Raw genomic sequence first — 23855 nt, forward strand, 5'->3', positions numbered from 1 at the left:
CCATCCTTGTGCAGTTTCTGCCTAAATAAATTCTGCCTGTTCAAACTCCAGCGGGACTTACAGAGTCATGGCAGGACCAATGTTATTATAACGGCCAGTATTTGTAGTAGTGTAAGGGGTCACTGCTACTAAAATAGGAATTAATAATAACAGGGCTGGATGTGACTAGTTATTCAGCATCTTTTTTTTAATAGTAATAGAGATAGGTGTAATTAGTTATTCAACGCTATTTTATTTTGGTTTATTTTATTTTAACAGAGTGTTTTCAGTCCCAAAAGCTCTGTGTTTTCGCCCGTCCCTTACAAGGAAGGAGGAGGAGGAGGAGGTACAACCACCGCACCGCGCACGGGAGTTACCGCTGTCTGATTTTATTACAGTTTTTGTCCTCTCGGGGAAGAAGCCGCCCGCCTGCGCCGTGCCCACTCCCCTCCCCGACCACGACCGACCCCGCCACGGTGGGCGCAGGGGAGGGGACGCCACAGCCGAGGGAAGCGCATCCCGTTCGCAGGGGGGGAGGCACCGCGGGCGCAGCTGAGCCGGCGGGTCCCAACCCCCCGCGCCCGCCGCGGGGACGCGCCGCAAACTTTATCGGCGGGGGGGCGGCCCCGAGCGCCCCCTCCTCCCTCTCTCTCTCTCTCTCCCTCCCTCCTTCCCTCCGTGCCGCCCGCCCCCTCCCCTCGCCGGCGGGGCGGGCCGGGCGCTCCGCGGGCGCCGAGGGGCGGGGCGGCCCCGCCGGGCGGCGGCGGCGGCGCCGAGCCGGGACGCGGCGCCGGGCTCCGCACCCCGCGGAGCGGCCCAGCCCGGCCCAGCCCCGGAGCCATGCCGCTGCCGTGCCGGGGCTGGACGCTGGCGCTGCTCACGCTGCTGGTCGGGTTCCTCATCTTCGCCGATATCTCGGAGATCGAGGAGGAGAGCGGGTAAAGAACCCCCCGGTCCCCGCGCGGGGGAAGGGGCGCGGAGCGGAGCGGGGCTGGGGGGCCGGGGAGGAGGAGGAGGAGGCGGTGGCGGCGGCGGAGGGGGCGGGCGCCCGGACAGTTTCTTTGTCTCCGGCTCTCTCGGTTTTTGCCGTGCCCAAGTGGAAAGGGAGCGCGCTGCGCTCCCGCGCAGCTCCGCGGGGCTGGCGGCGGCCCCGGGCAGGACGGGGCGGGATGGGGCGCGGGGTCGGGGGGCAGCCACGGGCCGGGCAGGGGGGCGGGAGCTGGTTCCGCTCCCGTTAGAGGCGCGGAGGTACCGGTCCGACTGGGGATGCTGAAGCAGGTACTGGTCCCTTTAGAGACGCTGAGATACCGGTCCGGGTGGGAATGCTGGAGCAGGTACCGCTCCCCTTAGGGACGCGGGGGTAACCGGTTCAGGTAGGGATGCTGGAGGAGGTGCCGCTCCCATTAAAGAGGTAGGGGTACCGGTCCCGGTAGGAATGTTCCATCAGGTACAGGTCAGGATAGGGATGCTGGAGTAGGTACCAGTCCCGTTAGAGGTTCTAAGCTAACGGTCCAGGTGGGAATGCTTGATCAAGCACAGGTCTGGGTAGGGATGCTGGAGTGGGTACCAGTCTGATTAGAGATGTTGGAGCATATCCTGGTCTGAAGAGGGGTTTTGGCATGGTCAGTGCTCAGGTATTGATATATGGATGGAGCAGGTCCCTAAGCAGGATGTTGGTGCAGGTGGTCTGCTGGGCAGGGTTGCTGGGGCAAGTTGCAGCCCAGGGGGCTTGGGTGCCACTGCTGGTCCAGATGGGTGTGGTGGAGAGGGCACCAACCCACAGGGGTGACGGATAAGGGACCAGTGTACAGATGGATAAAGGACCAGTCTGTGGGATGGGAGAGATTGAGCAGGGATCAGTTGGGTGGAAGAGTTCAACCCACTGGTGTGTCCCTATGGGATGTGTTAGGGGCTTTGTGATCACCCCCTCCCGATCGCTTCCATGGTGGATTTTTACCTGCAGGTGCCCTGTATGGCAGGGGCTAAAGCAGCCCCTCTGTCTGAGAAGCAACACCCTACCCACCCCATAAACCCCGTCTCTGAGATCTGCTTGAAAACTTAGGGGATGAGAGTAACAAATGCAGAGAGTAGGGTTTGCATTAACTTGAGGAATTCACGATAGTAATTTGGAAAAACAAATAATTTTATTAATGAGGGGTGCACTCACAGTACCCAGATGAAACAAAGGCCTTTTTGTTTGCGACCAGGTGGCTCTGTCCGCTGTGTTACATCAAAACAAACACCTTGCTGAAATGATAAATGAAATGCAGTGGTGTTTGTTTATTGTTTCATTGTTATATTATATTGGGTGCCACAGGCAAGAAGTGCTCAAAGGTCAGTAGCCTTGCCCAGAAACATCCAGCACCAGACTGTATGTTACCAGAGTAGATGAATTGTTGCTCTGCAATAAGCTGGCACTATCTTTATAATAATAAAAGAAATTAAAAGCTTTTGATGCATCCTCCCCATCAGACAGGCTGCTCTGATCCTCCTGCTTTCCTCCCATCTTTTTTCCAGCTTCTATTCTTTCTTCTCTACCCTCACCTATCTGCTAGATCTGCCTGCTAGAACTTGCTGTGCCCTTATTGAAAATCTATTCTCTTTCGCTACTTACTTATCCTGTTTTTCACCCTGGTTCATTAGGGATTCCCAGTGTTGTGTCTTTTTTTTCTCCTCTCTTTTCTCTACATTGTATGGAAATTGGATGTTTGTTGGCTGCTTATCTCCATACCCTGGCATCTGAGTTTGTTGCTGTAGTTCCTCCAAGGAAGTACTGCCAAGCAGTGCAGTGGCAGCAATGGCAACAGGGTCAGATGAGTTCTGTAGGAACAGCGAGCAGCTTGTTTCATGCAGCATTCAGAAATTATAGTGCAAGAGGTAACTGGTAAAGGAGAGGAGCACCCTGCCTCCCAGGGGGTGAAGGAGGGGTCCAGCAGTCTGGTACCCTCAGATACGTCTTAGTGCCAGACCTTTCATAGGTAAGTTCCCACATCAGCTGTGCTTCCCGTATAGGGATGAACAGAGCGTAAGTGGGACTCTTCTCTATTACTTAATTTTTCAGCTTTGGGGGCCACATAATAGAATTTTTTCAACAGGTCCTTTAGGTAAACGGAGTTGTGAGACAGCACAAGTGCACAACAGTGTAGAGAAGAGACCCTCCCAGAGCTTTCCAGGAGCTCTTTGTGTGTCCAGGAGGGAACAGCTCCTCTCCATGAGAGGTTTGGGAGGTACTGTGTATTTGTGCTTTTCTCCCTCATGTCAGGAATATTTGACTGATGGATCATGTGGCTCAACATCCTCCTTCACACCCCCATAAACCAGCCTCATTTTGGCAGCAGCAAGGCAAGGAAGGAGCTGGCCAGGTGTCCCCTGGCAGGCTCATGGTGCTGAGGGGAGCTGGGAAATGCAGGCAGGTGCAACTCTTTTCTTCTTTTTCCTTGGCATCGAAACACTCTCTAATTATTGTGAGGAGTGAACAGCTTGCCCACTTTTACACATACCCTGCCCCCTGCCTGTAATTTGGATTGTCTTTGGAAGAACGCGCCTCATACGTGTGGGAACAGGGGGGAACAGATTTCTCTCACCTACAAATACTGAGAAATTGCAGAAAGAAAACACAAAATGTTCATTAGGTAAAAAGTAAGAACATAATACTATTGGCAAATGGAAAAAAACCCAAACCCCATGCTGTTTCTTTGGACAATAAGTTTCCAGCATCGCAGGTGAAGGGAGATAGAAGCCAAGGGCGGCTGGGAGCTGCTCTGCCTGCCAAAGGCTTCTGAGAAAGATGTTTGCTCCTTGAGCAGTCCCATCTCACTCCTCTAGATATCCTTACACAACCTCCCGCAGCCAGGAGATGCTGAAACAAAGAGATGTCGGGGCAAGGATGAAAATTCAGCAGTTTCTCTCTCCCGATGCTGCGTGGCTCCCGTTAGCCCGTCCCTCCCACCCCTGCAGCCACCTCTGCTCGCGGGTTTTTTTTTTTTTCTGCTGCTGCATCCCTGTCACCCACAGATGTGCGGCTGGAGCCTCGTGCCCGCCGGTCCTGCGGGATGCCTCCCTGCGGGCGGGGGACGGGCTCGCCCCGCTCGCCTTGGCTCGCTCCCCGGTCGCCGGCGTGTGCCGCGCGGTGAAGTATTGCTGTTGTGAATGGTCTTGGCACTTTGTTTCCGAACAACCACCTGGTTCCGGGCTGCTGAACTTTTCCTGCAGCCCGGTGGCGCCTGTGTTTTCATCCGTCGCTCCGGCTCTTTGTTTCCCTGGAAGGAAACAAAAGACACGCTCGCGGTCTGTCTTGGGGAGCGCTGATGCGGTCGCAGCCATTTCCTCGTCCGCCCCCGGGACAGGGGAGAGGGCAGACCTCTCCCCACAGAGGAAGACAAAGGACTCGGCATCGAGTGGGATGATTATTGCCAGTGGCGAGGAGGAAAATTCTGCTCCAGTTTAAAGGGACTCTTTGTTATTCTAAGCCTGCCGTAGCAGTTCTGCAGGGGTCCGGCTGTGTCCTGATTGTCTGTAGAGGGAGCTGGTGACCCGCTGCCACCAGGTGACTTCTCGAATTAGCGTCTGAGCCATCTTAGGGAGCACTTGACACGTGGTAATGGGTTGGTCTTAATACAACCTTTTCCCTGCTAGCCCAGACCACATGCCTTTCCATCCTGATTACAAGAGGAATTATATTCTGTTCTCTCTAAGTGACGAATTGGAGTCTCTGATATTGCTGGCCTGCCTGGAAGCTTGTCAGTAAATTGCCACTTTTTCCTCATGTGCCCTTTTCTAACGCCTGCCTTTTAAAGGCTCAGGAAGAGAGATTTTGTGTCCTTTATGGTGGCTGATGCGCTTGCTCTGAGTGGTCTGTAGCGGGCTATAGTCGTAACGCTTCTTGTCAAGGTTGGTCCATGGGGTATAAATGTCCTGCTCAGGTCTTTCAGCCTGTGATTTACTGCTTCTACCCTAGAGTTAGTCTAAGACTTGCTCTCCACCAGAAAGTTTTGCTGGAAAAAGTGCTGTGTTCTACCAAGATACACTTTTGTGCGCTCACACAGCAGGTGCACACTACCCAACAATTATCCAGGTTGGGCTGGAGGAGGAATAGCTCTCGGCAGGACAGAAACTCACAGACACCCTGGAACTATTCATGTAAATGGAACCAAAGGAGACCTTTTTACTCACTGGTTATGGCAGGGCTCTAATAAAAAAAGCTCCGTGACACATCAGGCTGGAAAATAAAAGCAATGTTGGAGCACTGATTTAAGTAAGAAAATACTCGGGGTAGGCTTTCATTGCAGCTCTTCTAACAATAACCTGATCTCAAGCAGCCAATTTCAGGTTGGCTACAGAGCTCCCCCTCCTCCCTGTGAAACACTCCCTCATCTCCTGTAGCCCTGCAGGGGCACAGGGGGCTGCCACAAAGACATATTCAAATCCTTGTGTTCCTGCCTAGAGCAGGCTGAAGGAGATGAATCTCCACAGCTTGTTTTCTTAAACTGAGCCCTGATGGAATGGCAGGAGCAGTGGTACCTGCAGGGAATCGGTGCCCAGCAGGAGGGCTGGGAGCAGCAGGATGGGAAGCATTTGCAGACCCCCAAGCAAGCCAGTGGAACAGAAAGAAAACCCACAAATAAGGGATTTCCGCTACAGCTGGTGAAAAGTTACTCTTCAGTCCAGTAGTGATTGTCAGCAGCTTGCAAGACCCTCAAGGAGGATATTTCTGAGCTTGCTGGTGAGGAGGGCAGTAGCTGTGGCAGGAGGTTGCACATCACCAGCCAGCCTTTCTTGGGTGCAGAGTTGCTGAAAGCAGGCCAGTTCATAGACTAGAGCAATGAAGAGAGAGCAGAGTGGTTCCCAGAAGGGCTTTAAGTTTCCCTTTTGCCCAGGTGGGCTTTTTGTTTCCCATTTCTAACCCCACAAATGCACAATCCTGGTTGGGAAAGCAGAGGAAACCTCTTTCTCCCAGCAGAGAACGAGGAGTTTCAAATGTTGGCTCATTTAGCGAAGGCTTGTTGAGCAGCTAACGGCGGGGTTAAGCAATTCAGCAGTGCTGTGTCTGCTCCTCTCTGCTACTGCTGTGCTCGTGGGCAGAGAGGGAACCCTGGGACCACAGCCAGCAGTGACACAGCAAATCCCACCACCACTGTGAGCCCTCCCAGCCTTTCCCAGACGTGGATGAACTGAAGGGCTCGGTTTTCTCTTGCATGACAGATGTGCTTTTGCTCCTCCAGAAAAGCATTTAACAGGAGCTCCTTTATCTTTCCTTGGGCTTTCAGGCTGCCCTCATGATAAGGCAAGAGGAAATGGGAAGTTTAGATTGAATATGCCCTAATGATAAGGCAAGAGGAAATGGGAAGTTTAGATTGGATATTAGGAAAAATTTCTTCACCAAAAGGGCTGACGAACATTGGAACAGGCTCCCCAGGGAAGTGGTGGAATCACAATCCCTGGAGGTATTTAAAAGACATGTAGATGGGGCACTTGGGGTCATGGTTTTGTGCTGGACTTGGCAGTGTTGGGCTGATGGTTGGACTCAGTGATGTTAAAGGTATTTTTTAACCTATGTGATTCTATAGTTCTGTGATTCTACAGGTTTTTTTTGCTTTTTCATCCCTGAGAACAGCATTACTTAAGTATATCCACAGGTATGGTTGTTATAAAAAGCAGTTGTTCCAAATCAGACTTCTAATTGCCTTCCACATTTGTTTTCCCTGGGCCTGGGTCATCCTCAGCAGCAAGATATAATCCCAAAGTACAACATTAGATAATAATTATTTTGCTATAGCTCTCGTTTCCACCCCCAGTTGCCTCTGGAAACAAGGAAGTTCCCTGGCACAGTAAATTCAGAGGTGCAGAGTTTCAGGTGTCCTTCAGCAAACACCGTAGCAGAGCAAGCTGGTGTCAGTTGCTCAGGCCCTTGCAGTGCAATAGAAAAATGAAGAAAAAAATAATAAGAAAAAAGAGAGTATCTTTACAGCTCCTTTTTATTTGTGTTCCCACTGTAAATCCTTGTCTGGCTGCACAGCAGCCTTGGTGGTGGTGGTGGCGGCCTTGGGAGATGCATCTTCATCAACAGCAGCAGCACTGGCTCCGACTGGGAAGTGAAAGGACTGATCCAGGGAAACAGGCACGGCACTGCTGAAACCTGCCAGAGCAGTGGCCATGGTGCAGGGTGAGAGCTCTTTCAAAAACTTAAGTGCTGGACTCTTTCTTACTGCTACTGCAAATCAAGTCCTTGTTATTGCATACAGAAATCCACTGGGAATATCCCTAAGAAACACAAAACCCACCCCAGGCTGGCCATCTGCGTGCTGAGCAGGCTGTCCCTCCCAGCCAGCCCTCTCCACAGGCAGGGCTGCTTTTAAAAGCACATTTTGTCCCAGTCATACATAATTTTGAAGTGCTCTCTCAAGGTCCCCTCAGTCAAACAGTGTCACAGTGGGCTCCAGGTATCACCTCTTTGTCTGGCAGCTCTGGATCAAAGGATGGTTCTTACACTGTGATCTGTCACCTCCAGCCCAGGCTTTACCAGCACCTTCAGGAATATCATTCAGCTCTCAGCCAGAGGCTACAACAGGGGACATGTTTCCCCTGCAAAGGTTAAGCATCATCATGGGGCATCTCCAGCACCTTTTCAGACACCCCGAAGCACACTCGACTGCCAACCAGCAGCTGCTCAGTTGGTAATTAAACTTCTTATGCTGCCTGGATTTCCAGTGTAGCTTTAAAAATAGAGGGAGGAGAGAGGAGGTTGAGCTCTGAAACCACTATTGTCTTTTGATATTTGGCAATTCGACTTTGTCATCTGGGGACTAACTCCCTGTGAAGGTCCTGGAACAGCTCCATTGCTGGTTGTGGGGTGTAGATCTCATCCAGTCGCTTCCAGTCCTCTTTGTGTAGGCACCAGATGTTATTTTGAGGATGCTCATACAGAGGATGCCCCAGGAGGATGTCACTGCCCAGAAGGGATCCTCAGCATCCACACCAACAGGGATAGAAGAAACCACATGAGACCTTGGGTATTCCAAGGGGCCAGTGGGAAAAAAGGCAAGAGATGTGTGTAGGAGGATGAACCCATGGGCCCACAGCCCCTCAAGACACTATATCTTTTCACATTTTACCATTCCCATTTCCCAAGGGAATGGTAAAGCATCCAAGATGCTGCAGAAGCCGCTGGGATTTCTGGCTTTTGGGACATGGATGCTCAGGGTGACAGGTTCTCCAGCAAGAGTGATGTTCTGCTGTTTATGCTCCCTGGTGGAAAAAATGATCTCAGGAAAAATGTATAATGTAGACATGTTTTGTAAGCAGAGAGGTTTTTCTCTCAGCTCCTTTCTAAGTCTTCCCTGAGCTCTTGGGTTGTTTCCCTTCTCCCCTTCTCCCACCTAGAAACATACAAACACTCCCCCCCCCTCTTCAATCTCAGGCTCCTCACTGGATTCTTTTTACCTTCTTCAGTGTCTGTTTCTTTCTTGGCTGTTTTATTAATACAGTCAATGAAAATGAGCTGATGCCAGGAATAAAGTTTTAATGGAAGACCTGAGATGAGGGAGGGAATAAGGCCCTACCAGTATGCAGGATGGGAAGAGGTGAGGTGTGTGACATTTGAGCCCTGTGAGCATGTGAGTATTTTGTCTTTAGCACAGTGATTAAAGAAGAGCATCATGGGGTGATTGAGTCAGACCATGCTGATGTTATGGCAAATGCATGTGGATGTGAGAGCTGCCACTCTACTTATGTTGGAGAGGCTTTTCTGGCTCAGGGAAAACTCATGCTGTCTTGGGAGCAGAGCCTGGAGGTCCTGGACTGTGGCTTTTTGGTAGGCAGCAGCAACCATCAGGCTGCTCTGAGCATCTACCTGTCTTTTACAGGTCCCTCAGAGCAAGTAGCTCAAGGCAAGATTTGGTTACCCCAGTGCAGAGTCATCCCCAGCAGCATCCTGGTGACAGGCTGCCATGACCTTCCCTCCCATTGCCTCGTGTCCATTCGTAGTCAGAGCTGCACTGTTCCTGCTGATTCGTCTCTGATTTTGTCACATAAGTGTTTCAGACTGATTGGCATATTCCCTATTAAGCAATAGATGTCTCTTTTGCAAACTCAGGTGTCTTGATTCCATCTTGTCCTCAGCAGACACTTGCAATGACTACTTGACCCTGCAGCCAGGCAGGGTCAAGCCCTGCTCACGTTTATGCAGAAGCTGATGTGGAACCACCGTTCCCACCTGACAGGCAGGGATGCTGAGCACCTTCAACCTTCCCATCTTGTTGTGGTCCCTGGGAAGGATCTTGCAGGACAGGTTGCGTGGTGGAGGTGGGAGGAGGTGATCAAATTAGCAAGGCTGCTTTGTACGAGACTGACAGATCTGCATTTTCTGTGACGGGTAACAGCAAGTGCCATGAGCAACAGCAGTTCCATCGTCTGGTGCCTTACAATGAGTCTCCTTGGCTTGCTGGAAGATCATAGAATCACTCTGCCTGGCTGCACAAGCACTGCCCCTGCAGCTCATGTACTAGACCTGCACTGGGACCCCGGCTGAGCCAGGTGATGTGTCTGAAAGCCATAATACAGGCACAATCTCCCAAATGAGACTGTATGACTCAGTAGAAAGAATTAAACTTGAAACACTAAAAATAGCACCTGATATTTAGGAAGTTTTTGACACTTGGGCTGCCAAGCTGTGACAATATAATCAAGTGAGATTTTAAACACATTGCAGTGCGATTTCGAACATCTCGTCAAGATGTATTGCAGGATCTTCTGTCCCAGCAGACAAGCGCTTTAGAAATGTCTGCCCAATTAATCTCTGCAGAGGGAACCTTGCTCACCAGGCAAGTGCAGTCACTGCTCCTCTTCATCTCAATCTCCCTGACATCCCTGGATGAAAGCCTCCAAAGCAACTGGTGAAATGTCACAGGAATGATCTGCAAGAGTCAGATGTCCCCGTTTCCCCCTGGCGTGTTACTGAGATGGGTTGCAGGAAGGCGAGATGATGCTGGAGCCTTTGAGAGCTGCATTCCTGGAGTGGGGAGTGGTGCTAGGAAAGTGAGCGATGGAATGTCTGAGTACAGGATCTCAGGGTTCAGAGATGTATCTCTGACCTCATTGCTTCTCGTCTAGCTTTAGCTTTCGTTTCTGATTTGCAAGTTGGTTTACGTGTGGGGCTAGCCAACCTTTCCTCTTCTAATTTGTCTCTCCTGGGACAGCAGAGAATTTTATGGATTTGATCTAAACCCCACAGAAACTGCTTGAGCGTCTAGTGAGAAGCTCACAAGAGAACTTAATGATGAATGTGACCTTTTTCCATCTTTTCAGCCAGACCCTGATGTGCAGATGGAAAGCCAGGATACAATCCCCAAGGCGTCCTGGTTTCCAGCCTGTGGCCTTGGTTCCTGCTTATTTTGGTCTCTTGGGACACCTTTGGTTGTCCTACAGGGCAGGCTGGACAGGTTTGAGCTTGGAAGCCAGTTATGTCTTTCTCACAGATAACTTGGAAATGTGACAATTTTCCCCCCAAAACCCTGGAGTCACATTTTCTGTTCTACTGGTCTCAACACAGACCCTGAATTGAGGGGAACAGGATCCAAGGTTGAAGCCAGTGTCCTGGTCCACATTTTACAGCACTGTGAGGATCAGCAGGATCAAATCTATCAAGTTTGGGAAAAGAGGTGCCATCTATATACTTCATTTCCAGGGGCTGGATGGTGTGTCCCAAAATTGGTGGTTACAGTGACTGGGGCTCTGGCCATGGCACAGCATCCTGCAGAGGGGCTGTGAGCATCCTGCTCCACATCCCCTCCCTGCCCAGCTGCGTCAGGGAGAGCCCGTGGGTTGGGAAGGCAGTGATTGTGTGAGGGTGGTGGTCCCTGGCCAGGCCCAGGCATTGTGCTCATGTGCTCTTGAGATAGAAAATAGCAGTTCTGGTCTTGAGGACAACATCAGAGCAATCCTTAAAAAGCAAAGTAAATACAAGTTGTTATTTATTATTTTTTAAAAATAGATACAGACTGCCTAATGGGTGCAGTCTGCAGCCATCTCAGGAGACTAATGGTTGCATCTGCTTTTTGGGACAGTGAGACCTTTTCAGATAAATTCTTGTGGTCCTCTGAGTCACGTGTCCTACCCTCTCACCCAGCAAGAGCCATACTTGATCTCAGCAAGTAAAAAGTAGCATTTTCAAGAGGACAGGTCTGCTGGAAGCCCATAGTGCCTGCTCCTGTGGAGCTCATTTTTTGGTGTTAAAGGCCAAGCCACTTCACCCCCAGTGTCCCAGCTGTAAAACAAGGATCATAAAATGCACGTAACACAAAAGTAGGTTGTGAAAACCTAATTAGTAAGTGTTAGTCATTCGAACCCCTCAGATAAAAATTGTGGCACTCTGAACTCTCTTCCTGAGGTATTCAGATGGATAAATTCTGCTTAATAGTCCCCCAAGGGACTATTATAGTCCCCCAAGGGACTATTATCTCTCTTTTATGTGGAGGAAGGAGAAGAGGGGGACGTAGGTTGCCCAAGGTCAGGAAGAGGCAGAGGTTTTGTTCCACCAGGAATGGGCTCCACAAATGTGGTTGAATGCAGGGGGGTTTGAACCAGATGATCTTTAAGGTCCCTTCCAACCCCAGATAATTATATGATCTATGTAATGTGTGGTTGGGTAGGGCTGAAATTCCTGGTTAGCTTATGTTTCTCATTCCCGCTTCCCATGTGTCCTGTCTACCACAGATGCTGGGGGGGGGGAAACGGGACTTGAGGGGTGGGAATTGCAAAATATCCATGGAAAACACATTTTTTAATTTGTAAGGCTGAGAATATGGACGCATAAAGCCTGTTCTTGAGAGATCCTCTCGCCCAAAGAGGCTGTGTGACCTACTTGTTCAGTCAAAGCGGCTTTGATTTCACGTATCGAAATTGCTCGAAGCGAGACCGAACCGTACCTAGCAACAATTAAGAGAAGCATTTAAGAAGCGGGAAATGATGAAAAGAGAAGCAAAAACCCTAAACAGCCCATTCATAGCGGGTGAATAGAAGAGTCTTTGCATACCTGATTTGTCAGAAATTATTCATCCAAGGAAATTTGGACCTGAAACATAAGACAATTTTTCTTTTCTATCCTCTGATATTATGAATCAGTGTCACTTTACATCTGAGCGCAGAATGTTTTGACCTATATAATGTCTTAGACAGTGGAAATTCAGCTTGAAAATCTCAAAGCAAAAAAAAAATGAGAAAGGATGGCATAAGCCAGTAAGATGGCATTAACACATATAGATGCCACTTATCACTGGAAAACATCCCAACAGAAGCCCAAAGAAAAATGTTTTGTAAATAATAGGATTAGGAAGCAGGTTGGTACTTTGTGGAGCTGGCTACACAATCAAACTGATAACAACTAGATTAATAAGGCAATTCAGTCCAAACACAGTGTAGCACTAGAAAGCTTTTCAAAATCAATGCTATCTGTACTATTTTAATCGAGGTTGGTCTTTTCCTTTTGAAGCAAAGAGATTTGAAACTCCAGGTCAGCAAGGTATAATAAAATGGACTGATTTTTTTTTTTTCTTAACATGTGCTTCGTAATTAGTACCTTCCATTTCTAAATGTTTTCCTCTTCCCAGGTTGGGGAAGTGAAGGAGTATGGTGATACTGGCTTGCCTGCGTTGGTAATTAAGTATGGCAGACCTTGGAAACTCCCGTGCCTAGCTCAGCTATGGGTGTTTTGAGCAGCTATTTTGTCTGGCTGGGACCCACCAGTGGGCTGAGCTGTGCAGGATGGCTGGACAGGGCCATACACCCCATGGCATCATATGCACAGCACATGTTGTCTTTGACTGTACAAAGGGAGATTTTAGGGAAAATGTCCTGAAGTTGTAGTGTAGGACAAAAAGCACCAAAAGGCTGATAGTTTTGAAGCCACAGGAATTTTTAAGGATTCACTGAACCAGCAGAGACCTTCAGCCAACTATCATGTCCCAGCTTTGGGCAGTCTCCATGGCTTGGAGAAAGAAACCAAGCCTGGTACAGGGAGCAGTGCCTTTGCCAGCATCTCAGGTGTCTGTCTGTGAGGGCATTGTGGCTGCTGCTGGCCAGCAAAGCAGTGAGCCCAGTGCCATGGAGCAAGTCATGGGAAGAAGGTTAGCAGAGCCCTGCTCTCCTTACACCCCCTCCATGTTCGTGTATGACAGCAGAACCCTTTGTGCTCTGTTTGCATTGCAATATTTTTGCTTCTCACTGTGTGTGAAGGGGAAAGAGTAACCCCTGAAACTGTGCTTTTAGGGTTTCTCAGCCAGGGACCTGGCAGCCAGTCTCCTTCCCCCCATACTGCACAAAGTCAGCTGTGAGATGTGCTTTCAACTTGCCTACCTTGTGTCCAGCTTCTCCAGCCTTAATTCCAGGAGAAGGCTTGCACAGACCTGTCACTGGGGGTGTGTAAGGCTAGACTGGTTAAATGCATTTGAATAATACGTTGTGATGCTTTGGATCAGTCCTGCTGTAGGCACAAAACATGGAGATGGGAGCTAACGGGTCTTCTCCACTTCCTGATTTCCATGGTATCTTTTTTTTTTCCTTTCTCAGAGATTGTGAACTGGCACTTATTCAGGGAAAAAACCCATTTATTTTTCTAAGCATTGTCTGTCCTTACAGCAAGTGTGAAGGAGTGTGAATCCCATTTGGAAGGCTCCTTCAGAGGAGACGTATCTGAGCAGATGCGTGGTTTGCACACTAATCCAGTCTGCTCCCACACCCCGTGGTGAACCCCATTAAAGCAGAGGCTTGTTAAATGCCAGTAGGCTCTAGGAATGAGCTAGTCCTGCTGTTCCCTTGATGCACCAAAAAATGAAACAGCTCGCCGACTCTCAGGTCTCTCAAAGGAAGGAGGAGGGTGTCGGAGCAGGAATCGCTCTGACTTGTCCATAGATGGTCTCTGGCAGGAGGGAGGAAAGGGACAATCATCGTGGCATTTCCAAGGGTTTGCTGTTGTGTGGTGCTGAGGCCTGCGCTCAGCCTAATGAAGGGATTTATGTCACATCCCGCAAGCCTGAAAATCTTTTAATAGCACTGATTGTTCACACACTCTGTTTCTTTTTCAGTTATGTCTAATGCATTTGGGATTTTTTCAGAACTCACAGAAATACATTCTCCTGAGATACATTTTCATTAAGGTATATATTTCCAGGTAACAATATTTCTGCTGGAAGAGAATTTGGTTCTCTTTATGAGTGTTTTCATTGGGATATCTGTGCAATGGAAACAATAAGACAGAGCAGTGTGGCAGTTAAAATATGTCTGACTCCCACTGTGCATCACAAGGTGGGCAACTCATTCTTTGTGACCCCTTTAAAAGCAGCAAGCTAAAGCAAGAAGGGGCTCTTCAGCCAGCTAGATACAGACCAATACTTGTATGTATTTATTTTTAAGTGAGGTTACACAGGTCATGTGAGTGATGTAGGTTTCTGAAGGGGCTTGGTGCCATCTGTTCTTCATTATAGCATATATAGATGCTGGAAACTCTGGCTGTTCTTTCCTACAGGTCATGCTCAGACAGGTCTGGCACCTGTCCATGTGTGGTGGTGTCAGGCCATGGGAGTGACAGTGCTGTCACTTAGGTTTGAGTTCCAGCATGTGAATGACTGTGGTGAGTTGGCCTCGTAGATTCAGCCAGGTTACACTTAAAGTGGGAACAAGAGGCTTCAGGGCACTCATGGGATTGGAGGGGGCTGGCATGGGGCTTTGGGTCACTGGAACCTGGGAGAAGGGACATTGTGAAGATGAGGTCTCCACTGGTTACCAGGAGGCTGGTGACTCAATCTGGATAAAATAGAGATATTGGACAGTCTCAACTAAAAGCTCACATAAACACAGTGGTGGGAACCCTGTCCTGATCATTCAGCTCATCCCTATCTGAAAAGGAAGGGAAGGTCCCTGGGCATCCTGGAGTTGAAGGAGACCTTCTCTGTGCACTGCTAACACGTGACTCGTAAAGAGAAGTAGAGATGTATTTAATGCAACTATTGGCTGCACGCTGCTTTGACAGCAGAGACCAGATGTCTTTGATGGCTGGTTAGATCACGCAGGTATTATCAATTGGGCTGGCTCAGAGCTTTTCTGCCAGAATGATTTTACGATCGCAGTAGGGCAGCAGTGACGGTGGATGAAAAGCCCTTCAGAGGCATCAGGACATCTCCCTTCTGGATGGGGTGGGACTCGAACGGCATGGCAGTGTCTCCACTCGGAGCCCTTCAGAGCAGGATCTCTTGACTGTTGAACAGTGCTTGGCAAAAAGAAGCTGGATTTATAAATAATGCATTTCCTTTGTCTTGCAGGAGTTCTGGAGGCAGAGGTACAATCAGATCAGCTGTGAACAGCTTACATAGCAAATCTAATAGGTTTGTAAATTAGATTTTGTGTTCATTTGTTTTTGCTGTAAGGCAGCTATTAATCTGCTTCTCCTCTTCGCTGGATAGTGCTGTTCTGATTTAGCAAATGTATCTGTTTCTTTTCACTTCTGCTTTGCATTTTCTTAATCGTTTCTCCCCCTCCTTCTTCCAGCTCAATGCAATAATCATTTGCAAATAACCAAGGATCTGCAAGTTCCGGTGATTGAGAGAATGAGAAAGAGTTACTTATTGTGAAAATAAGTCAGTGATAGAGTTGCTATTTCCATAGTTTTAAGTGCTATTAGAAGAGAGATTGCTGTGTTTGAGATCAGAACTCCATTCAGTTTTATCGCAATGCACTCCTGTAACGTCGCTCCATTGCAGAGTCATTCCGTGGCATCACAGCCTCATTCAGTGTCTCCCTGTGTTATTTTTACAGTGATTCCCTGTCAGCCCAGCGTTACCAAGTGGCACAGTTGAAAAGCTTAGTGACACCATGTGAGAAAGAGTGATGTCATTCTGTGATGATGTCACCACCCATGATCGAAACACAGAAAATGGACAAACCCCAAAAAATTGTAGTTATTCCCAAGATTTCTTTACCCTACTTCCTTTATGATTTTTGACACCTTCTACATAAGCTCTGCAAGACACAAGTGATATGGCAAAATGCAAGATGCAAACAAATTCAACTGACTGGCAGCCTCTAGAGAGGTACTGTACAAACACACACCAGGACACTGGCAGCCAGCATTTATAAACACATTTCCTTGCCTTCCTGAAACATTATACTGTGTGAGCTACAGTGTGTCCTGGGGAGCACTTTTCCTGTGCTGGAGATTTGTTCTCTGGAGCTGGATGTTGTCCATGAGCCTGAGCCGCCAGCTCTGCCCCATCTTTCACTCTGCTCCCTCCTTGGGGTTTACATGCTTTTTATAAATGCATTTATTTACAAACCATTTCCCAGCTGGAAAAAGCCCTTTGCACTGGAGAGAGAGATTCCTTTTAGCTGATAGTGAGTGCTTTGGCTGTGTATTTTTCAGAGTGCTCTGTAGTGTGAAGGCTTTTTCAGGGCTGCAGATACAGACACAGCTTCTTGATGAGATGCTTGGCTATTGTTTTTGGAGGGCAGCTGGCTGGAACCAAATATTTGGAGACTCCTTCAATTCATGCCATTTGATTTAAACAGCACTAAAGTGCTGGGGCTGATTTGCTTCTTAGAGCAGGGATTAAAAGCTGAGTTCTCCCCGTGATCATCTCCAGCATCTGGCTGTTGCTCACTTCTTGGTCTGGAACAGGCGATACGGGTGCTTAAATCCTCGTGCTCAATTCTAGCCAGGGAAGAAGTTTCCAGCAGGCCAGCCTGCCCCTGATTGGTGCAAGATGCTCACAGCCCAGTCTCACAGGCAGCACCCAGCAGCTCAGCTGAATTAATTTCTCCTTTGGTTGGAGTGAGGTTTGCACCTCTCTGACAGGGATTTTTATCCTCTCCAGGAGCTGAGCTGGCTCCGCTTTGGGATCCTCATGGGATTCCAAGAGGCAACAGGGCAACAGCCTTGGCTAGGAGATTTCTTAGTGAATTTTGGGGGCTCCCTGGGGTGTCTTGTCTGCAAGTGTCCATCTGCCAGCCTGTCTTTGCAGAGCCTGTGTGTGGGTTTTTGTGCTCAGCTTTCTGCAGCTCGATGTGTAAGAGTGTGTTTTCTGTAGAACTGTGCCTGGCTGTCAGTCTGTGTTCGTGGAAGCGAGTAGGTATTTAAGGATTTGTGTCTGTCTGCTTGAGTGTAGCAGCATACAAACTGGCTTTCAGTTCTTGTTTAGCTAATAACTACAATTTTGCTTTTCTGATGAAGTTTGAATTCCAGCAGCCAGAGCCAGAAGACAGTGATTAGAATTGCCATTGGGATGCTAACAGATCCTGTCTCCCTCCCTTTCCCTGACTTTCTTTTCTCTAGAGCTGAAGTAGTTATAAATGACTCCTCGTCTCCAGCTGTTGTTGACAGAAGTAATGAAAGCATTAAGCACAACATTAAACCAGCTTCATCCAAATGGAGACACAACCAGACACTCTCTTTGAAGATCAGGTACTGGTAATTACCTATAGGACAAGAGACAGATTTGGTCCTCTCCAGTGCAAGCTGGCAAATTGCCTCTGTATATCATCTAAAGAAGTCGAGAAAGAAATAAAAAGACTTATCTCTTGCTGAGCTGGGCTTCGTATCTGTAAGCGATCGCTTGGAAATGAATTCCCAGCTGAACCAGCTGGCCTGGCAATGATGGAACGAGGGACACTTGAGCCCCTTGTTTTTTGGGCCAAGTGGAATTAGTGTGTGCAGGCCATGGGGCACAGAGGGGAGAAAGAGAGCCCCCTCCCAGGGTAAACTCAGGGACCCCCCACTAACTGACTGTGTTCACCCGTCCCAAGCAGAGATGGGTGGTAAGGGTGGAGATATCTATTTGTAAGCTGTTGAGCATCGGTCAGATGGACTGGCCAGAGAACAAGGGCAGCCAGGAGGCAAAAAAGAGCTCATCTTCTGTATGACCCAAGTTCTCTCTGTACCTCACCTGATGGGGCTGTTTTCTTCCTCATCCTCAGGAAACAGATCTTGAAGTTCCTGGATGCAGAGAAGGACATTTCAGTGCTGAAGGGGACACTGAAGCCGGGGGACATCATCCACTACGTCTTTGACAGGGACAGCACCATGAACGTCTCTCAGAACCTGTACGAGCTGCTGCCCCGCACCTCTCCCCTCAAGGGCAAGCAGTTCCCCACCTGTGCCATCGTGGGCAACTCGGGGGTCCTGCTCAGCAGCGGCTGCGGCCCCGAGATCGACGCACACAGCTTTGTCATAAGGTAGGGACCCGTGCCCTGTGGGTCAGTGCAGTCGAGGGGGATCCAGCAAGTTCGGAGCAGTGGAAGGGACTGGAGACCTGGTGGTGTGGGGCAGCACAGCCTTGCAGCCCCACGTGCATGTGTGAAGTTCACCCACTGCTGCAAACTCTTCCACCCTTCTCCAAGTGCTCCCTCAGTGTTCTTGCAGATGCACTCTGTGTCTTCTCATGGTGCACCATTAGCCCCCCCCAGCTCCTCTTCTCCCACTTGGTTGCTGTCTTGCAAAGCCCTGGACTCTCACAAACTCAGTTCTTTCCCAAAGCACTTCTGACCTCGAGCACCACTTGTGCATGCCCAGGTCTGACACTCCCCTGTGGCTGGTCTGTCCTCAGCACAGATGCACCGTCCCAGGGACCTGCAGAACACTTCCTGAGCCCCACTGGGACACAGTGAAGTCACTCCTGGAGGTGTTTGAAGTGGAGAGGAGGAGCTCCTGCCCTCCCATCCCCAACACCCCTGCACAGCTGTTAGCTGAGGGGCTGTGGGAGTCCACTGATGATTTATGTACATGCAGACGTTTGTTTTCTGGTGAGTCTATTATGAAGACAGCCCAATCCATCAGCAGCTCACAAAGGCGGTGCCGGCATGACATGGGAACGAGGATAATGTCACCTCTGCCCCCCATTCAAACCTGGCTGCTCCAGCCTGGCTGGCTGCTGGCAGCTCCAGTCTATCCACAGGAGGTGGAGCATTATCGTTAAATGTAACCTGAGTGAGCAGAGGGAAAAACTGCTTATTGCCGTTCTGGCAAAGTTTGAGGAGCTGCTTTCACATCAGGCAGCAAAGTGGCAGGAGAAAAGCTGCTTTGAATGTAAGAATTGGGATTTTGAGTGGCTTCTCCCCAGCCGTGTGCTAGTGCAGGTTTGGTGTGGACATGCTTTTCCCACCGTAGGTTATCTGAGCCATCAATTGAACCTGCATATTCCTGAGGAAGGTTTGCTCCATCCAGGCAGCCTTTCCAGCAGGGGTTGGCAGTGACCCGTGATAGGGTCTGTGTCCATGATACATATCCAATGTTTATTTTCTGCAGCGATGAGTGGATCAGCAGGGCCCTGCATGCCAGTAGCTGGATTTTCTTTTAACCATTTCCTTAGTTTCTCCATCTGTGAAGTAGGGAAAACAGTAATGATGGCTGATTATTGAGGCAGATGGTTAGGATGCGATTCCTGCTCGTTAGATACTGTAACTGTCAGAAACCACAGCAGAGCATGCAGTGTGCGAACACATGGGTACCCTCTAGTTTTTACGATGCTGGGGGAACATCTACTTATATCCCCTCATCAGCTGCTTCCCAGTGCCATTTGCTCTGTGCCATGTGCATGGCATGGACATGGCTTACTAGCCACAGATCCCCATCCCCCAAGGAAGCCGCTCTTTCATGAGGGTGGTTTGATGGCAGTTTATCCTGCAAGCCCTCAGCCCTCAGCCCTGTTGTGACAAAGGAGCTCATGGCATGTGGCCTGTGTCCACGTGCACAGCCTGAGTGGAAGCACCCATTAACACTGCAGAAAGAGTTATTTTTTGAAGGTCACAGCCTCCAGACAGCCAGAGCCTGTGGAGACCACCTCTCCCTCTGGTGTCAGTATCACCACCGGTGCCACTGGGTCTGCTGTTTGCAGAGACTCACTAGCAGGAGAAAAGGAACTTGGGATAACATTACTCCAGCAGGGCTGGAATTAAGAGGCGAGTGCTTTCCTTGTGTGGGAAAGGCTGTTTTATTTCAAATCTGCTGTGGGAGCAAAGACAGGAGGTTTGTTGCTGGTGTTATTTTTGAACGGCACCAGAAGAGCCACCAATCCGTACAAACCACCCACCAGACACCACAGTTATGGCTGTTATTATCATTGTCCCAGAGGGATATACATGCACATATCATCATGCTGAGGAATGGTGGCCTGATACTGAGACAGTTTGTCATTACTGATTTATTGCAGAGGCTCATTCCCCCTTTTCTTCCTCCCAGAAGCGAGGGTGAACGGGCCCTGGTTTTTGGCATCACACACCTCTCATGCCTGTCACTGCCCTCTCTCAGTCAGTTTAAAAGGGCTGTTTGGTGTTTTCCCCTCACAGGTGCAATCTGGCCCCTGTCCAGGAGTACTCGCAGGACGTGGGCATGAAGACAGACCTGGTGACCATGAACCCCTCGGTCATCCAGCGGGCCTTTGAGGACCTGGTGAACGAGACTTGGAGGGAGAAGCTGCTGCAGCGCCTGCACAGCCTCAACGGCAGCATCCTCTGGATCCCGGCCTTCATGGCCAAGGGGGGCAAGGAGCGAGTGGAGTGGGTGAACGAGCTCATCCTGAAGCACCACATCAACGTCAGGACTGCCTACCCCTCGCTGCGCCTGCTGCACGCTGTCCGAGGGTGAGAGCGTCTCCGGTGTGCTCCGAGCCAGGATTTCCTGAGCCTCCTGAGCTGGAGAGAGGGGGATGGGTTTGTGCTGGAGGAAAGCAGTGCAAGTTGTTTCTCTCTGCAGACCATGAGGAGGATTCCATGGGTGGTGGATGGTCCCTAGATGAGAGCTGGAGACCACCTTGTGAACAGGGGCTTCCCACTTTGTTCTTTGATTGTGAGGGCTTTTAGCAATATACCAAGTCTTAGTTTTCCAGTGCTTTCTTGGGCAAAGAAAGCACTGGAACTACTCTCCAGGCTGTGATTTGGGCTTTCCTTGGAGAAATGTGTGCACTGAGCTTAGCAATGAGATTTGTCACCTTGTGCTTGAGTGACGAGCAAGTCTCACACAGGTCCTCTGGTCTTGTGACAGCCTGGACAGGAGGGGAGTGACATGGTCTGGCCTTGCTGATCAGATAAATGGGGCCAGGCAGTGGGGAATGGGCTTGCTGGGAGGGAAGGAAGGGGTCTTTCTGCTCTCTCCTGGCATCTTCAGGAGAGACATGTGGTATACAGGAGACACAGTTGTGGTGGGAAAGAGAGCCCTAGAGGTGAGACTTTGATGTAAATGACTTGGAGATGTGGTCAGCTCTTGCTTTCATTCCTTATTTCACTAGGGAGAGTTATGATTCCTTAGGCATTTAGGGAGTCTAGGCAGGCAGTGGCTTTTGCTGGAGATGACTTATGGCAGTAGTTGTCCTCTGATCCTGACTAGACCCTGTTAATCTTGCAGGGTAGAAATTTCCTGGTGCTTCCACTTCTAAGCCTCTGCATTACTGTTTCTTGATTGTTTGAGCACTTGTCCCCCCACATCTCTGTGCCTGAGCTCTGCTGGTCAGTTGGTCAGTGCTGGGTGTTGTCTGTCCCAGCTCAGGTTGTGTGTCGGTGATGGGGGTGGGCAGGGGACAGGTTTTGGGGTCATTTCCTGCAGGATCAAGCTTAAGGGGGGTGCTCCAGGACAGGCTGGGAGGAGCAGAGGCTCTGGTGCCCCCACAGGCAGCAATAATGAGCAAGAAGAACCGCATCTACCCCAAGTGCCTGTGTTAGAGGCTTCCCCGGGCCAGAGAGGCATCTTACAGAAAACCCTGGCTTTGAGGTAAAGAAAGGGAAGGAAATGATACCACAAAGAGGAAGGAAAGACAGGAAGGAAAAAAAAACCCCACAACCCAAATTCTGAGCTATTTCTAGCTGTAATTGACTTACTTTCATCTGGCAAAATAGAATTAAGCTCCTGTAATAAGCCCTTTAAATCAACATGCTACTAATCCCGTGCTGGCAGCCATTCCCAGTGCCAGAAACTTCCCATAGGAAGCTTTGCAGAGGGATTGGCAAGGGTTGGGCATCACTTTCCCATGGGAGAGGAGGATGCCTTCACAAGCTCAGCTGCTGAGATTATCCTCCAACTCACGGCACCTTCCCGGCCCTCCCATGTCACAGCCCTGCAGTCCAGCTGGGCTGGCTGGCACGCTGGTTATCCCTGTGGAGCTCCAACAGAGCAGTGTTTGAGCCACCACCCCTGGCTAGCAGGTCCTGCCTGGCTGGAGGAGATGCAGGAATTTTGGGAGAAGGCCAGGGGCTCAGCACTGTCTCTCAGTGCAGGGAGCAATGCACCCCCCCTCCCCTTGGCTTCAAGTAGTGTGTTCCTCTTGCACACGTTGGTGTAACCATGGGCTTTACTGGGGTCCCGTGCAAGGAACTTGGGTTTGGGCTTCTCAGAACCTACTGGGGCTCAGAGGGAGGCAACCAGTCAGACCAGCAAGTGAGTGGAGTGAGTTGGTGGTGTCTGGGATAGGTATGGTACCAGCACGTGGTTGGATGATGCTGATGACAGGCTCTAAGGTCTGGGTTGGAAATACAGCCAAGACCTCCATCCTGTCCTTGGGCTGGTCACCATGGGGGGGGCAATGGAGAAAGGTGGGTTGTAGGAGAACAGAGACAGAATAAGTGCAGCACTAATTCAATTAGAACCATAGAAACCAGTGATAATCCTTGTCAGGGATTGCCCTCTAAGCCAAGGGAGCTGCTGCCTGACCTGCCCTCCTGCTCTCAGACTTACCAGTGGGAAAATAATGATGCCTGCTGATTAGCAATTAATATAATGAAAACTGCAGCCCCCTCAGAAAGCAAGAACTGATGGGAGCACTTCAACACCTAACCAGGGTGTTGTGACCTGGCCAAGGAGCCCACAGAGAGGTCACCCAGGGCTGGGGGGCAAAGGGCTGTGTAACTCTGGTGGAAAGCTGGAGTCAGCATTAACCCTTTCCTTGGTGCAGCTTCCTCCGGTTTGGACTTGGATGGATTTAAGAGCAGTAATACTGATTCAGGCAGTATTGAGTGAATTGGGCACAAGAGGGAGGTGGCTGACGCTCTTGGTGCTATGTAGGAAGTTTCTCAGGTACTAATAGGGTTGTCTTGCCCGTCTGCTTAGAATGATTGATAGGATGTTGTTGGAGGTGAAGACGGAGTCTTTCCTCAGGTCAAACTGACCAGAATCACTAAGAGTTTACTTATTCATCTTCTCTGACACTGCCTAATTCCCGTGATCATCCTTTATGTTTGCTTATGAGGGATATGGTCTCCAAAAACTTCCTTTGTCTCTCATCTGCAGAACATGCTGATTCATAGCATTACATTTTTCTTTGACAGATCTGAGGTTTGTGAAACAAACACAATTTGTGGCATGTGGCAATTTGCAGCAGAAAATCAACAATTCACAAAGCCCTACAGCGCATCCCTCTTTGCTGCAGTGAGCTGCAATTGCAGACATGTCCCATCTTCTCTTTTGCTGGTTAAAACTACCCTTTATAATCTACCATGAGTTGATTTGGAAATCACAAAAAAAATAGGGGAAGTCTTTCAGCCAAGGCACCTGTTTTAGAATAGCATTTTCTAGAAAGGCTGACATCTCAGCCATCTTCAGTCTGGCTACAAAAGTTCTGCCTTGTCTTCCTTCACTACCAGCGAAATACATTTGTGAGTCTTTGACTCCTCCTTGAACCACAGTATTTATTGTCCTGCTCTGCTTTCCCTCAAACCAAAATACATTTCAGTGGCAATTGAACATTTTTCCTATAATTTTCAGTGCATTTGGGGCATTTGTGGAGTGTGCATTGCTGAGATAAGTAAAAAGCATTTGGTTTTGTTGTCCTTAACAGCATCATTTGAGACATCACCTTTCCAGCTGTGAGGGTGCCTTAAATGTTTGCTGATAGCTTTTTGTGTTGTTGCTTCCG

The 23855-nt window shown here is 49.4% G+C and overlaps 1 protein-coding gene across 1 annotated transcript in view; it reads left to right on the forward strand.

Moving 5' to 3' along the window:
• Window positions 1-753: 753 nt before the first annotated feature.
• Window positions 754-23855, forward strand: part of ST8SIA2 (ST8 alpha-N-acetyl-neuraminide alpha-2,8-sialyltransferase 2) — a 30767-nt gene continuing 7665 nt past the window's right edge. The window contains exons 1-5 of the mRNA XM_027898343.1: window positions 754-917; window positions 15288-15350; window positions 17294-17422; window positions 17935-18192; window positions 20302-20595. Coding sequence (XP_027754144.1) covers window positions 820-917; window positions 15288-15350; window positions 17294-17422; window positions 17935-18192; window positions 20302-20595 — 842 coding nt within the window. The 5' untranslated portion in view covers window positions 754-819. The remainder of the gene's footprint in view (window positions 918-15287; window positions 15351-17293; window positions 17423-17934; window positions 18193-20301; window positions 20596-23855) is intronic.

This window comes from Empidonax traillii, unplaced genomic scaffold (genome assembly GCF_003031625.1).
Source record: "Empidonax traillii isolate 1590-97213 ecotype Southwest subspecies unplaced genomic scaffold, ASM303162v1 scaffold592:size536848, whole genome shotgun sequence".
NCBI classification, from domain to species: Eukaryota; Metazoa; Chordata; class Aves; order Passeriformes; family Tyrannidae; genus Empidonax; species Empidonax traillii.